The sequence below is a fragment of the Danio rerio genome, chromosome 13, assembly GCF_052040795.2.
Source record: "Danio rerio strain M-AB ecotype USA chromosome 13, GRCz13ab, whole genome shotgun sequence".
NCBI classification, from domain to species: Eukaryota; Metazoa; Chordata; class Actinopteri; order Cypriniformes; family Danionidae; genus Danio; species Danio rerio.
This window is the reverse complement of record NC_141033.1, coordinates 6,954,263-6,972,139: the sequence shown is the minus strand read 5'-3', so window position 1 is coordinate 6,972,139 and position 17,877 is coordinate 6,954,263. Positions and strand designations below refer to the sequence as shown.

Here is a 17,877-nt window from a genome sequence, read left to right as displayed (position 1 = left end):
TGCTCTTTGTTTATTCAGTTTGTTCGTATCGAACTAAGTTAACTATTGCACCGAGTGCAAACATGTTAGCACTACAACCACATTTTAACCTTGTGTTGGATTTTGTGACCGGAATAACACACGCGGCTTTCTGACACTACCTGCCGTGTGCATTTAAGTTTCTGGGAAATGCTGAGGTTTTTTCTCTCATTTGCCTTGCGGTATCAAACATTGCATGAAAAATACACGCTTAGAGCAGTTCCTCGAATCAAATATTACGTTTGTCGCGAGGGACATGAATGAATTCCCTGAATGAAAGAGCCAAACTGCAGTTAAAGTCCACCATTTAATAATTTGGCAAATAATTCGACTACAGAAGTTCATGTAAACACAGTCACTTTGTCCGCTGTGGTTGTGTTTTTTGACCCTGAAATTCAGCGCGCCCAAATAGACACTCCCATACCAAGCCTCTTTTCTTCCTCCGACACGCCCCCCTAAACAGAGCTGGACACGCCCACTTTTCTGACTTTTTCCAAAGTAGAGGTGTGAAAACACCCTGCTGAAACGAGGAGGTTTCATGGCCCTTTAAGTTTTGTTTTCATTTTCTCTCTGTGAGAGCGCAGCTGGAATCACGTGTGGATTAACAGTGTACGCGACACTCGACAACTATAACTTACGTGTCTTAGGAGGATGATTGTTTACCTGAGAGCTGTTCTCATCTGCAAACGCTGAGATCCGGATTCACTTGTAGTCTTGTCTTAATAAAGACGCGGCTCTAGTTGCTGGTGATTGTCCTGTCTCTACAGATTTGGTAGGTGAGCGACCAGTGCTCTTTGTTTATTCAGTTTGTTCGTATCGAACTAAGTTAACTATTGTACCGAGTTTAAACATGTTAGCACCACAACCAAACTTTAACCTCGTGTAGGATTTTCGCCGCAGTTTGTGACCGGAATAACACATGCAGCTTTCTGACACTACTTGCCGAGTGCATCTAAGTTTCCGGGGGATGCAGACGTTTTTTTTCTCTCATTCGACGTGCGGTATCAAACATTGCATGAAAAATACATGCTTAGAGCAGTTCCTCCAATCAAATATTTCGTTTGTCGCGAGGTTATTATAGTTAACAAAAAAAAAAAAAAACGAAAATTAAAATTTCAAATAATAGTTGTTAACTTAGTTCTAGTTTTAAAAAACTAGAACTGAAACTGTATTTTGTACATGCAAAACTAACTGAAACTAACTAAAATTATAGCAAAAACCTCCTTCGTTTTCGAACTTGTAAATGTATTTAATACATAATCTTACTGTAAGCCGTTTAGAAGTTTTTCTAATTTGCGCAGCAGGTGTTTGCCCCTTCTGCACCTTAGAGTCTGTAGTCCTGCTGCCATTGGCCAGATAGAGCCGGTTCTACTCCAGTCAGTCCTCGCTGTTGCTCCCGCGGCAAAAACAACGAGTGGACATGACAGCAGCACGTTGACAGCATCACAGGCACTTAAAACTATTACTTTAACACATTTGTGCCCAATAATGGGTTTTATTTCTGTGGGCGAAGCAGTGGCGAAATAGGTAGTGCTGTCGCCTCACAGCAAGAAAGTCACTGGTTCGAACCTCGGCTCAGTTGGCATTTCTGTGTGGTGTTTGCATGTTCTCCCTGCGTTCGCGTGGGTTTCCTCCGGGTGCTCCGGTTTCCAAAGACATGCTGCAGGTGAATTGGGTAGGCTAAATTGTTTGTAGTGTATGAGGGTGACAGGCCCAGACGACAGGCCGGAATGTGTAAAAGAAGTCGTTATCATATGGACAAGTCTAAAATGGCTTGTTCCAAAGAGCCGACCGCGCAACCATACGGGACTAAAGCAGAAGAAGAAGATGAAGAAGGTTTTATTTCTGGATCACGAATGAATCTTTTTAACTGGATTTTCTAAGTGAAGCGGTTGAACTTGTTCACAAAAACTAACTGAATCATTTGAACTGATTCGCGTCTCCAGTAAGCACTTATCCACTTTTGCGCCGAGTGTATGATAGGGTCCTTTGAATTTAAGTAGGTTGAGTGGAAAATGCTTAATCCACACTTAGCTGATGATCTATCAAAAGCTTGTTTGGCATGCTGTCCCGGAGGAGAGCCCAGAGCCCAAAGAATCCTTGAGCCCAGGGCTTCCTCCCGTTGGCAGGGTGAGAGGGGAGCCTGAACTCGGTGGATCTCAGAACTCCCCGGCTGCGGTAGCCAAGGGAACACGTGAGAAAAGGGGTTAGACAAATGCTTAATTGTTATACATATTGTATATCTTTGGATGGAGGGAGGAAACCGGAGAACCCGGGGAAAAACCACGTGGACACGTGCTGGCAGTAGCAAGGTACTTGCTCTGTATTAATTATCAAAGCAGCAGCAGCAGCATAGCAGATCTATGGCACCAAGACCAAAAACACCAACACTGCCATATTCAGTAGATGTAAAATACCATACTAAGGAACTATTATATAAGGACTTTTGCAGTTAAATTAGTTAATACTAACATCATTCCATGTTATAAAACATGGGCAACTGAACCCAAGCACTGTTATTTCACCCTAGTATGAATTATGAGTAGGCTTTACATGACTTATGCGAATAAAATAATACTTATGAGAGCTATTGAATATTGATACTTCTAACTCTTTCCCCACCATTTAAGAGATCTATTGTCAATTAAAATGGACCGACTAATTGTTGTTGCAAGAAGGAAAGCAACAACAATTTTTGTAATTGGCAAAAGCAAGCAATAACAAAAACTGTGAGACGTGCTAAAACAACATTCATTCATTCATTTTCTTTTTGGGTTAGTTACTTTATTAATCAGGGGTCACCACAGCGGAATGAACCGCCAACTTATCCAGCCAATGTTTTGCACAGTGAATGCCCATCCAGCAGCAACCCATAACTCGGAAAAATCCAAACACTCTCATTCACACACATACACTATGAACAATTTAGCTTGCCCAATTCAGCTATAGTGCATGTGTTTGGACTCTGAAAACGCTTCATCTTTTTTTGAAAGCGTTTATTTTTACAGTCCACACTTGGAGGGTTTTTTTAAAGAGATATATTGATGTTGCCTGAAAACACAGTCTCATGTGGTCTCACATAGTTCTGTACTCTAGCTATTTCTTCATATTGTTTAACTGCGGTCTACTGTAAATCTTATATCAAAAACCTCTGTCAACATTTTTAATAGTTTAGGCTACAGGCTACTATATTATTTTTTACACATAGTATTGCATTAATTTGTTTAATGGAAACGCTGCAGGTGCTTGAAGAGTTGTTAATATGTTCTGTATGCTACTGTTAGCGAGTTAAAATAAAACCCCAGATTAATAATGGGACTAAACCAAAAAAATGAATGGATAAAAAAATAAGTTAATAATAAATAAAATAAATATATAAATAAATAAATATATATATATATATATATATATATATATATATATATATATATATATATATATATATACACACACACACACATACACAAACACACACACACACACACACACACATATATATATATATATATATATATATATATATATACACACATATATATATATATATATATATATATATATATATATATATATATATATATATATATATATATATATATATATATATATATACTTATTTATTTTTTTTTATTTTTTTTTTTTTCATTTTAAAGTTTTATTTCTATTTTACACATGTTCAATGTTTGCAACTTCATTAAAACAATACTTGCAATCTATGGAGTCAATCTAGGGCCACATATACTTGCAAAATAAAAGAAAGTTTTGCAAACAAATAATAAAATATTGAGCAACAAATAGCCAAATAAATGCAAATCTCCAAAAGTCACAATTAAAAATTTTATTTTGTTAACAAAAATAAAGGACTGCAAAGAGGAAACTAAGTTTTGAGAAATAAAAATGAAATTTGCAAACAATAAAATAACTGCAAATAAAAATCTAACGGCCAAATGGCCCAGACCTGCCTCCATTTTAAATGACGTCATCACCTGAAGACACAGTAACACCGAGGTGGTCTTACAGCTCAGTGGGTCAGGGAATTGCAACTGACTGGATGGGTTTTGTAAAGGCAATGCTATAAAAATGTTTTGCAACTATATATAAATATACAGTTGAAGTCAGAATTATTAGCCCCTCTGAATTGTTAGACCGCTTGTTTAATTTTTCCCCAATTTCTGTTTAACGGAGAGAAAATTTTTTCAACACATTTCTAAACATAATAGTTTTAATACCTCATTTCTAATAATCGATTTATTTTATCTTTGTCATGATGACAGTAAATAATATTTGACTAGATATTTTTCAAGGCACTTCTATACACCTTAAAGTGACATTTAAAGGCTTAACTAGGTTAATTAGGTTAACTAGGCGGGTTAGGGTAATTAGGCAAACTATTGTATAATGATGGTTTGTTCTGTAGACAATCAAGAAAAAATGTAGCTTAAAGGGGCTAATAATTTTGGTCCCTAAAATGGTGTTTAAAAAATTAAAAACTGCTTTTATTCTAGCCTGAAATAAAACAAACAATACTTTTCCATGAAAAAAAATATATATATTATCAGAGATACGTTAAACATATGCTTGCTATGGTAAACATAATTTGTAAAGTATTTATAAACGAAGAAAAAAAAATTAAAGGGGGCTAATAATTCTGACCTCAACTGTATGTATTTTTTAAATTGTTTTTTTTTTTCACAGCTTGATTTTTATTTTTGTTTGCAAATTTCATTATTTCTCAAAACTTAATTTTCCTTTTGCAGTTTTTTATTTTTGTTAGCGAAAGAAATTTTATTTCTCAAAAATTTATTTTTGAAATGCGATTTTCGTAAATTTGCATTTAATTATTTATTTTTTGCTCAATACCTAATCTTTTTGTTAGCAAAACTTTCTTTTATTTTGCAAATACTGAATATATGGGCCTAGATTGACTCCATAGAAATCCATAACTAACTGCTATTTGCAAAGATACAAGGTCTTGAACTAACGTTGGCATAACGACCATCAAAGGTTATTCTGGGTAGAGTGAGCTGTTTTGAGCGGATGAGTGAACGGACTGGAATCTTCAGATGGGTGCTCTGCGCTCTTAAAGTAATAGTCATGCTCTGGTCACTACTGAGTAGAAGATTTCGGAAACCGCTAATGTATTTCAAAGATCTTTAAACCTTTGCTCTGTCATACATATACTGCTTTGTCACTCGTCAACAAATTAATTTTTAATTGAAATCATAATGTGTAGCTTCCGGTTCTGTGTTCTGTTTGAGAGCAGTAATGCATATTCCTCTCACACAGACCCACAAAAACACATCAAGCAGAAAACACTTGTCCATCTGTGCAGTGTATGTACTCTATACAGGCTGTAGTTGATATGAACAAGTAATGAGTCAGCGTAGGCTGGCACTGAGAGGCAAGGCGAAAGTATAAATCCAGCTTAAAAATCAGATATGCTATTCTCAACACTTGAACCACCGCAGGGTATTTTTTTAACCGGTCTCAATTTGTTTTTAAATGTATATAACAGAGCTTTAATAATAGCCTTCCAGTCATTGACTACTTTTATCTAAGATTGTCTCATTTACAATTTAACAAATGATAAAAAAAAATATGTATATGTGTATGTGTATGTGTGTGTATATATATATATATATATATATATATATATATATTAGAGCAGCACAATTAATTGATTCGAATCGATTCAATCTCAATTCGACCCCCTAGACGATCTTAATCCAGCATTTCTACGATTCTGCCAATCATATTTTCAAGTTCAGGAGAGAAAAAAAGGCGGCTGCACGAGGCTTTTCATTGTTTCACGCTGCTCAGTGACATTGACATCTCCAAATGATGTTGAATGAGTCACATACTGTATTTATAAGGTATAATTCACCTAAAAATGTAATTTTTGTCTTCATATAATGATGTTTTTGCGGCCGGGAAATCACACATGACATGAGCTCAGCTGCTGACCTTAAGCTGTTAACACAAAGAGGGCGCGAGCGCGCTCTACTTAATGATAGACGCCCGCGCGTCTACTTTAGTGAACAGAACCTGCATATGTTGTGTGTAACAGGTAATACAGTTGTAAAAAATATTCAGTTTGTGGCACAGAGTGATCGTTTGGGAGCCGCGGGCGAAGTATGAACAAGCACTTAGCAGTCAAAATGAAACCGAAAGTGGGCACTTCATTTAAATGATCATATCTCATTTTAGAGTTATGATTAAGATAAGCATGTGATATCTTTTTTCTCTCATAGCGAACCCACAGTTGTGTATGAAAAAAAAAAGTGGCTGGTGAGTGTGTGTATATATATATATATATATATATATATATATATATATATATATATATATATATATATATATATATATATATATATATATTTATATATATATATATATATATACACATATATATATACACATATATATATATATATATATATATATATATATACATACATATATATATATATATATATATATATATATATATATATATATATATACATACATACATACATATATATATATATATATATATATATATATATATATATATATATACACACATATATATATACATATATATATATATATATATATATATATATATATATATATATATATATATATATATATATATATATATATATATATATATATATACACACACACACACTCACCAGCCACTTTTTATGTACACCTTAGTAGTACCGTAGTTTCATATTGATTTTAAAATATTGCTTCTTAAAGCTTTAAATAATCTAGCTCCTGTTTATTTAACCAACCTTCTGTCTCGCTACGAACCAACTCGATCTTTAATATCTCAAAACTAGTACCTAGAATCGCAAAGTCGAGTAAAGGAGGTCGAGCCTTCTTATTTATGGCTCCTAAACTCTGGATTAGCCTTCCTGATAATGTCTGAGGCTCAGACATACTCTCGCAGTTCAAAACTAGATTAAAGAACTATCTTTTTAGCAAAGCATGCATCACAAAGCAGTATGATGCATAAATGTGCTCCACGCAGGGTTTTGCATCTCGTTTATATCCCCTATGAACAGCAGCTATGCTAATTATTTTCTTTATTCTCTATTTCCACCTGGGGATACTCATCCCGAGGCCCCCAGAGATTATGCAGTGCCACTGAAGCGATCCCAAGGTTTCCACATTCCCAGACCAGGCAGTAGCAGCTGCTGAGGTGGTCATGGAGGAGTCGAGAGCCTGAGACTGATTCCTGAAATGCTCCAGCGATCGCCAAGTCTTCGCTGACCTCTCGCGTTTTCCAGCCTCCGGCACCTACACTACAGCTCTCCACAAACATTTTGCCATTTGAGAAATGGTCGTGCTAACTGAGCCAGGTTTTTACCAAGGTTTTTTTTTTCTTCACTTTCGCCCATTGGTGAAGTTTTTTTCCTCGCCACTGTTGCCACTGGCTTGCATAGTTCCGGACCTGTAGAGCTGCGCATCAATGGATTACTCTTCAGTGTTTGGATCCTCAGCAGTGCACATTAAACACATTGAACTGAACTGACCTAATCTAAACTAAACTTGAACTCTGAAAACTGAACTACACCATTTCAATTCACTATAATTTTCTATGTGAAGCTGCGTTGATACAATCTACATTGTAAAAGCTCTATTCAAATAAAGATGAAATGAATTGAACACATTATAATGGCCAAATTGTTTACAGGCCTTAAAACATGCAAATGAAAGCTTTAAAGTAATGCAAGCTCTCCATTACATTCTGAACTGCATTATTTGGTCAACTATAATCCCAATTTGACATTGCAGATCCTCTGATAGGAATATTGTGGAGTCACACATTGCGATATTGCCATGCTGAAATGATATATCATCCAGCACTAGACAATAGCCGCCATGTTGAATGCTACAATCTGTCCTTAATTCAACATGGGTCTATTTATTAGTCTTTTTTTTTCTTTCTTCCACAAAACACATGTACATTTTACGTATACATAAGCCCATCTGGCCTAAACGATAAGAGAGCATCACACCCCATTAACTCTTAAATGATCTTGTTAAAGTCATTATCCCTGCCTAAGACTTCCATGCTAGTTATGGTTTTGAAATGCATATGCACAGTGTGATGCTGGAAGTTGACACAATGGATAAACGCAGTGATGGCGTGCTGCCTCTCCTTGCCGAAGGTGACATAAATAACAGATTTCAGAGACTAGAAATAAACCGAAGTGACAGACAATATGATGAAATGGCCCGTGAAACAGCAACATTTGCTTCAAATCTCCACTGGTTTTCAGAATGATTTCCAATTGTGCCTACTGCACTCTTTTCAAAGCATCGCCCAACCCCGCAAAGTGAAACCAAGATATGTCTGTTCATCTGCCGCAGCCCCCCAATCAAATCTGACTCATACTTACTGGACTACTTGGAAGCAGCCACTTCAGCTAAAAGGTCATAAGTACTCCGAAAGCCATTTTACCTCATTAGCTTTAAGCATGGGCTATTGATAAAAGGAAGCAGCAGCGGCGGCAGTGTTTAAAAGCATCGCAAATGGCTCCCGGTCTCTCGTGTAGTTCATCTAACCTCACACCTCTGCACTGAAGAGCTCTGGATGAGGACAGCTAAAAGGATTAACCTCCACAAACTGCTGTCTGTGAATCGATGCGCTGTGACCATCACAAAATACTTCTGGATGTCAATGATTAGGGTATGTCTTCTGACTGAGAAAGGAGAAATCATAGTACCATGTATTTTGATTTGACAAAATGGGATTTCTGTTTGGACCCACACGGAAAGAACCTATATAAACATATATGTTTTAATATGAGTTTTGATATAGTTTTTGTAAATATGTGACATATATAAAATTGGAGAGTTTCTTATATTATATGCACAAGTGTAATTCATTATGTAGTTTATTAATCACAGTGAAATGCTCAGATAAATGTGGAATGATGATGATGATGTTACTTGAATATATATATATATATATATATATATATATATATATATATATATATATATATATATATGTATGTATGTATATATATACATATATATACACATATTATATATATATACATATATAATTTTGCTAATAATTTTGTCCCTAAAATGATGTTTAAAAAATTTAAAACTGCTTTTATTCTAGCCTATTCTTATATATGTGTGTGTGTGTGTGTATATATATATATATATATATATATATATATATATATATATATATATATATATATATATATATATATATATATATATATATATATATATATATATATATATACACACACACACATATATATATATACATATATACACACACACACACACATATATATATATATATATATATATATATATATATATATATATATATATATATATATATACACACACACACACACACACACACATATATATATATATATATATATATATATATATATATATATATATATGTGTGTGTGTGTGTGTATATATGTATATATATATATGTGTGTGTGTATATATATATATATATATATACATATATATATATATATATATATACACACACACATATATAAAAATAGGCTAGAATAAAAGCAGTTTTAAATTTTTTAAACATCATTTTAAGGACAAAATTATTAGCAAAATTATTATTTTTTTCTCCATAGTCTACGGAACAAACCACTGTTATACAATAACTTGCCTAATTACCCTAATCTGCCTAGTTAAACTAATTAACCTAGTTAAGCCTTTAAATGTCACTTTAAGCTGTGTAGAAGTATCTTGAAAAATATGTAGTAAAAAATTATTTACTGTCATCATGGTAAAGATAAAATAAATCCATTTTTAGAAATGAGTTATTAAAATTATTATGTTTAGAAATGTGGTGGAAAAATCTTTTCTCCGTTAAAATTGGAGAAAAAATAATCAAATAATTCAGGGGGGCTAATAATTCTGACTTCAACTGTATATGTGCGTGTGTGTATGTGTGCATGTGTAAATAAATGTGTATAAATGTGTGTATGTATGTATCTATATGTACGTGTGTAAATATATATGTTTAGACTGTAATGACCTTTCGGTCATATTCATCTAGAAACTGCATTAAGACATTAAGAAAACATTGTATTTTGCATTGAATTTGGTGGACGTAACGGTGGTTTGTGTGGATGTGTACAAGCTGTAATATGAATCTGGAAGTGACCTGAAATTGGAAAAAAGGCTTGATTGACAAAATAAAAATATCGACAAACCATTGTGTTATACATTTCCATATTTTCCACTTTCTTAGAAGAAAGAATTGACCTTGTAAATGAATTAGGAAAATCTGTAGACATCATAGCATTTCATCTCCTCTCACTTATTTTCTATAGTTAAATTCCATAATATGTCAGCAACATGTGATACCAATTTCAAGTGTATACACATACATAAGATTTTGCATATTTTGTTCTTGGTTATTGTAATCACCTTGACAATAGAAAATATGAGTGAGGTATCATGTATGACAGTTGCCAAAGTGAAATATATGAGCTATATAGGAGACATATCTTGTATGTACATACTGTATAGAGCTTATATGTGGATATAAAGAAGCAATACAGTATACCTATATGGCCTATATATGCACCTCAATTTTGCCTATATGTGGCATATATACACATATATACAGCATATATATTACCATATATGTCCAAATACACTGCATAGGTTTCATATATGCACATATATCCTTATATAGGTTGTTTCCATGTGGAGAGAAGTAGCTGTTTCAAGGTTTTAGAGGTCTTCAAGTCCGACGATCTGCTTAGATAAGCTGTCAATCACAACTGTCCATCTCAATGACACGCCCCATTATTATAGCATTAAATCACTGGGTAAAAACAAACTGTTTACAAAAATGAAGATCTGCACCGACATCAGCATGACAACCAGTGCCTTGATTGACCAAAACCATCTTTCGGAACATTTTATTGCAAGTGTAATTATTTTTTGTATTTGGGCTCAAGTCTCCTTTATTAACACGGAGGAGTAGGGCTTTATGACCTGTACTGCAGCCAGCCTCCAGGGGGTGATCTAACGGCCGGGAGCGTCTCTCAAATTCAGACTTGTGGCACACTTGGTAAATACCAATGATATAGAAGCACCTAACCCTGTCTGTATGTCTTATTATCATAAACTTGTTCCTCAGATCTGATTGGTTGATTGGAATGTTAACATTCTATGATAAACAGACACTTCATTATTCAAGAAAAGAACCTGATATCCAATGATCCAGGCTGTCCAACCTCTCCAGGATCTAGCTGTCTTTGGTAGACACACTCACTCAACTATTAGAGGAGCCGGGGGGATTCTTAGCAGGCAGAAAGCTAATGGATTGTGTGAACGTGGGCTTGCGTACACTCCTCGCGGATGATTAAGATCAAATAAAGCATCTCTCATGACACAATCTGATGATTATGTTAGCTCAACAATGACCTGTATAGGAATATTTCCCTGCCCCGCAGTTACGGCTCATGCATAAAGATGGCCGGAGCAGCGTGATGAAAATTCCATCAGCGAGGACAAACAAAATGTTCCTGGAGTGCGGAAATGAGGCGGACTGACAAACGGCATCGGCGGCTTTCCATCACATTAGACGAGGTTAAATAATCAGCAGATGCTACTGAGGTGTGAAAACCCTTTGCTTGACCCTCAGATCGCGGTCAATGATGTTCACTGCATGTTCAGATCTATAACGCGGTGTTGTTTTGGAGCATGGTGGGTTCAGAGGAAGCCCGTGCGTCTTGTCACATGATTTAAGCTATTAGCACAGAATCGCTGGAGATTGCGTAACCGTGAAATGTGTGATTTCTGCACTGCTACTGGCACAAAATGAGTTTGCTATCTGCATTTGAGTAGGCCAACTGGACTGGACATAACAACACTGACTCAACTGTGGCAGGTTGGGGGATGGGCATTGGAAATGTGTTGTGTGGAAAAAAATAGAAAAAAAAAATAGCAAAAGGCTGCAACTTATTGAAATGGGTGCGTTTATGCTGCGTAGTTCAAAGTGGAGCATACACTTGCTGCTTAATCCACCAAGTGCTGTTTAATAGAGCAAATACATTTTACAGAATTTCCTATATATATATATATATATATATATATATATATATATATATATATATATATATATTTACAAATGAAGTCAGAATTATTAGCCCCCTTTGATTTTTTTTTTCTTTTTTAAATATTTCCCAAATTGTGTTAAACAGAGCAAGGAAATGTTCACAGTATGTCTGATAATATTTTTCCCTCTGAAGAAAGTTTTATTTGTTTTATTTTGGCTTGAATAAAAGCCGTTTTCATTTTTTTAAGCACTATTTTAAGGTCTAAACTATTAGCCTTTTTAAGCAATTTTTTTCAGACAATTTTTCTCTACAGAACAAACCATCATTATTGTCAGGGGTTGTGACACAGACAACGGAGTTTGAATCCACATGCAGGTCTATTCAGGATGTCAGGTAAGCGATGCTCAACACGGGTGCAAACAGATGTATAAAGACAAACCAAAATGTTGGTCGGAATAACAGGCGAGGGGTCGAAAAGCAGGCGGCAGACAGGGACAAAAAGACAAACTAGGCGAGGGTAAAAACACCAAACCAGCGATCTAGGGAGTTACAATCGCTAGTGATCGTGACAATTATACAACAAAATTGCCTAATTACCCTAACCTGCATAGTTCACCTAATTAACCAAGTTAAAAGCCTTAAATGTCACTTTGAGCTGTATAGAAGAGTCTTGAAAAATGTCTAGTCACATATTGTTTACTGTCATCATGGTAAAGATAGGGGGCGAAGCAGTGGCGCAGTAGGTAATGCTGTCGCCTCACAGCAAGAAGGTCGCTGGGTCGCTGCTTCGAACCACAGCTCAGTTGGCGTTTCTGTGTAGAGTTCGCATGTTCTCACTGCGTTCGCGCGGGTTTCCTGCGGGTGCTCCGGTTTCCCCCACAGTCCAAAGACATTCGGTACAGGTGAATTGGGTAGATTGGCTAAATTGTCTGTAGAGTATGAGTGTGTGTGTCTATGTATATGTGTTTGTTTGTGGATGTTTCCCAGAAATGGGTTGCAGCCGGAAGGGCATCCGTTGCGTAAAAACGTGCTGGATAAGTTAGCGGTTCATGCCGCTGAGGCGACCCTGGATTAATAAAGGGACTAAGCCGACAAGAAAATGATTGAATGGTAAAGATAACACAAATCAGTTATGAGAGATGAGTTATTAAAACTATTATGTTTAGAAATGTGCTAAAAAAATTCCTGTTAAAAATCTCTCCGTTAAACAGAAATTGGGGAAAAAATAAACAGAGGGGCTAATAATTAAGGGGGGCTAATAGTTCTAACTTCAACTGTATATGTATGTACTGTATGTATAAATATATATATATATATATATATATATATATATATATATATATATATATATATATATATATATATATATATATATATATATGCATACAACTGAACTGGCGCTCTAGGCAAATGGCAATCATGCATGCTCTAAACCCGAAAGTAAAAAAGAAAGTGACCGGTTTGCTGATGAAAGGTAGGATGAGGGTGGATGTAGCTGATGAAAGTGAAGTTCTGTTGCCAAAGGCGGCCGCCTAGTTCGCCTCTATGCATGCGCCATCCCTGAACACACGTCGACCACAACAGGAAATGAAAAAAAACTGCAACTACGTTATTTACGTTCTTTTTTCCTATGCGTTAAATATTTAAACACGCTAATTTTGACAGCCCTGCTTAATTCCAATATCTGTATAAAAGCTTTTAATATAAATATGACGTCATAAATGAGATCAGTTAAATGGCCATTCGATTAGTTATGCAATGCTGGTAGTTCCAGTGTTACTTGATTACATATTGCTTTTTTTTCCAAACATATAAAGCACAACATCAATATCACATGACGTTTCTTTGTTTTTCTAAACTTCTGGATCCCTGGATATTGGATCAGCAGGTTCAGGAAAAAAAAAGAGGACAGACAGAAGAGGAAGCTGGGGAAATGAGAAAGGTCTCGGGCTGACAGGAAATGGGGGAATGAGTGGCACTTGTCACCACCCAGGCTCTCTCATCTGTCACTGAGGGACAAAGACCTGGGCGCTGTTCATTTGAAGGTCTCTGTCCCCATCCGTCTCCCTCAACATAAGCCAATGAGAACACCGCACAGTTTCTCTTAACCCGTTGAGTAATGGCTGCAAACTGGCAGCATGACAGAGCAGAACTACATATGCAAATAAGCTCTAATCAATTAACTCTCAAGATTGCAAACAACAAAAGGAATACTGTCTCTGATAAGGAGTCCACTGCTAATTTCTTTAGACCAAGAAGTGCTTAAACAAATTAGCATGCGTCAATACATTGCATTTAAAATGGAAGGACAAAAAGAGAGAGGGGCGGATGGGGGAAAGAACAAAATCAGTGAACTTTCAAACTATTTTGGTGAGGTGTAAGCAAAATATCAAATATAAAAGCATATGCATGGTATTAATTATTAATGAATAATTAATGGATGATGAATTAAGAAAACATATTTTTATATTATAAATTTTTATGTTATATTGTCTATTATTAGATAGCCCAGTTAACTAAATATTAGATTAAAAAATGTACTTTACCTTATTCATTTTTAACCCAGGGGTGTCCGAACTCGGTCCTAGAGGGCCAGTGTCCTGCATAGTTTAGCTACAACTTGATTCAACACACCTCCCTGGAAGTTTCTAGTATACCTAGGAACAGCTTGATCAGCTAGTTCAGGTGTGTCTGATTATGGTTGGATCTAAATTCTTCAGGACACCGGCCCTTCAGGACCGAGTTTGGACATGCCTGTTTTAACCCTTTAACTTTAACATTTTCAAAACATCCCATAATTTCCGCCCCATACGTCAGTAATGATTTACTCTCTGTATTACAGTGCCTGTGGTTTCAACTAGGTCTGTTACTAACGTCATGGGGCGAGTACTTTTACTTTTTACTGCTACAGCCCCTCACCTCCGTTCGTGTTCAAACCAAACTACAATCGGCGCGGTGTTTATTATGGCAGGTTTTATCCTACATGTCGAGAGATCGAGTTGATCGACCTGTAAAGGGAATATGTCTTGACAAAACTCACAAAGACGTGACTTAGTGTAAAGTCATGTATCATTTTAATCGTTGCGTTAATCTGAATGTAAATCCCCTCGTCAGGCAGTGCCGGAGCAGCGTGAGAGTGAAGCAAAGTGCATCAAATAATTAGTTATTAAAAGGTGAAAATTTTATAATTAGACACACATCTGATGCTTGTATTTGCAGCAGCTCCACGTCCACAACTTCACGTATTAGGTTAAATTAGGCTTAATAGTCTTCATTACTTCCACTGTATCTGTTCAATGGTCGGAACTGAACCAACCCCATGATGTCAGACACAGCGACATTCCAAGATGGCTGCACCCTAGGTCTAAAATCTATAGTAAAACACGCCGTTTTCTGCTAAATGCTTACATTAATCAGGTCTGTTTAATCTATTTTCATTGACATTTACATTTAGTCATTTAGCAGACGCTTTTATCCAAAGTGATTTACAAATGAGGACAAGGAAGCAATTTACACAACTATGAGAGCAACAATGAATAAGTGCTGTAGGCAAGTTTCAGGTAAGTAAAGAAAGTGTAAGATGCAAAACATTAGTATTTATTTATTTTTTTGTAGTAGTAGTTAGTGGTGGAGCCAGAGAGGCAATTGCAGATTAGGAAGGAAAGTTGAGACTAAATAGTTGAGTTTTTAGTCGTTTCTTGAAGACAGCGAGTGACTCTGCCGTTCTGATGCAGTTAGGGAGTTCATTCCACCAACTTGGCAGATTGAGCGTGAGCGTTCGCGAAAGTGATTTCTTCCCTCTTTGGGATGGAACCACGAGGCGACGTTCATTCACAGAACGCAAGTTTCTGGAGGGCAAATAAATCTGCAAAAGTGAGAGCAGATAAGAAGGAGCGCAGCCAAAAGTCACTTTGTAAGCAAACATCAGAGCTTTGAATTTGATGCGAGCAGCAACTGGCAGCTAGGGCAAACGGATGAGTAGCAGAGTGACATGTGCTCTTTTAGGTTCATTAAAGGCCACTCGTGCTGCTGCGTTCTGAAGTGGAATCCAATGTACAAAATAAGGTAAACTTGACTGAGTGCTTCATTTCCCCTTTAAAAAGTGAAGTGTCATGCAAGGAATTCTGGGAAGGCGAATGTACTGTTATTCACTCTATATTTGATATATGGTTTATTAGGTTAGAGGTCCCAAAAACGGGACGGACGTCACTGTGTCATAACCATTGCCAAATTGCACAGTGAAGTTGTAGATGATTTTTGAAAGGTGCGATTTTTATTTGTTTATTTAAATAGCCTAATTCCCTTGTCTTTTGTATTTTAATACCCTAACCATGACCTAAATAGCAGGGTCTATCATGTTTTAGGTCCTCTTAAAACATTTCCGCTTTGTTCCATGCTATTTGAATGTGTTGTGTGAAAATACAGCGCATTTTCTTAAATTGTTTGAGTTGTGAGGATATTTTACTGTTGAAATCACATTATCAACACTTTCTTATATCTTATATATATATATATACAACTGTAATGCCCAGTTCTTACCTTTACATGTTGGTAGAGCTTTATCCCATACAGGTTTCCCATCAGCCCCAATGATGCATGTGAGACTGGCTGGTCCGGCAATGATGTATCCAGAATCACACTGATATGTCACACTTGATCCCAGCTTGTAATCCATTCCCAGTCTTGTTCCGTTCATAATGTTCCCAGGGTCAAAGCATGCTTCTCGTGGCTTTTCTGTAACAAGACATAAACATTAATTTTGATAGAATCTGTGCTAACACATTACTCGAAGATAAACTTTACTTAATAACAGTGTCGTTAAGATTTTTTGGACCTTGACTGCAGTGGTACAAGCTGAATTTGTCATAAAAATGTCATGAAATATTAACGACACTTAAAAATCACTCGACTGAGTAATGACATATTTAATAAGATATTCTGGTGGCAAATAAGGTTTACTTAATTTACTTCAAGTGATCAGAAAAATATTCATTACACAATTCTAACGCCTTATAACAATCATGTTTATGACAGATTTATGACAAGTTATGTTGTCTTGACAATGTCAGATAAAGACCAATTGTGATGTATTTGTTTATGTCAAGTTGTCATGACAACTTTCCAATATATCCATTTAAAATGACATAACTGAGCAAATGACACTTAATAACATTTGTCATAAGCATGAATACAATCTCATCACATTCATGACATGTATCCTGTCATTTTTATAAATGATGCATGGCAGTCTTATGAACATCATCTTCAAGTAAAGTGTTACCAAAATTGTTTACTGGGAAAATGTGCTTTATTTGTTTTTCTCTTGGCAGCTACAGTATGCCTACTTGAAAGGTAGTATGTCAAATCAATTTAAAATCAACATAGAAGTCTGACAAGTATATTTAGTGTATAAGCAGCCTTCACACTAAAAAAAAGACCTTCCTCTCTGCCACCTTATACTTTTTCTGACAAGATGCATTTCAGACTTCATCATGCACGGCTTGGCATCTCTAATGCACCATTTGGGATACAGACAAATGTAGAGCATGTGGAAACTTCAAAACAAATGTCCTGCTCTGCTATCATTTTCTTCTTCTTCTATCTTGTTTTCTTTTACATTTTGCTTTAGTTGCATTAGCACCAACATTACTGTAAGAATGAACAAGGGTGGGTAAAATAAGCTAGGGCTTCAGCCTACACATTTGTTTATTATTAGGCAAATTTAGGGAATTATGACAAAGATGATTAGAATTCTTGTCAAGTAGCTGACAAATTT

At 35.7% G+C, this 17,877-nt stretch overlaps 2 protein-coding genes across 3 annotated transcripts in view; both read right to left on the bottom strand.

Annotated features, from left to right (window-relative positions):
- wu:fc02b11 overlaps positions 1-17,877 on the bottom strand; it is a 643,013-nt gene that overhangs the window by 60,590 nt on the left and 564,546 nt on the right. The gene's annotated exons all lie outside the window — the stretch shown is intronic.
- csmd1b (CUB and Sushi multiple domains 1b) overlaps positions 1-17,877 on the bottom strand; it is a 223,062-nt gene that overhangs the window by 178,033 nt on the left and 27,152 nt on the right. Inside the window, exon 7 of the mRNA XM_087278763.1 lies at positions 16,641-16,835. Within this exon, the coding sequence (XP_087134889.1) occupies positions 16,641-16,835 (195 nt within the window). The remainder of the gene's footprint in view (positions 1-16,640; positions 16,836-17,877) is intronic.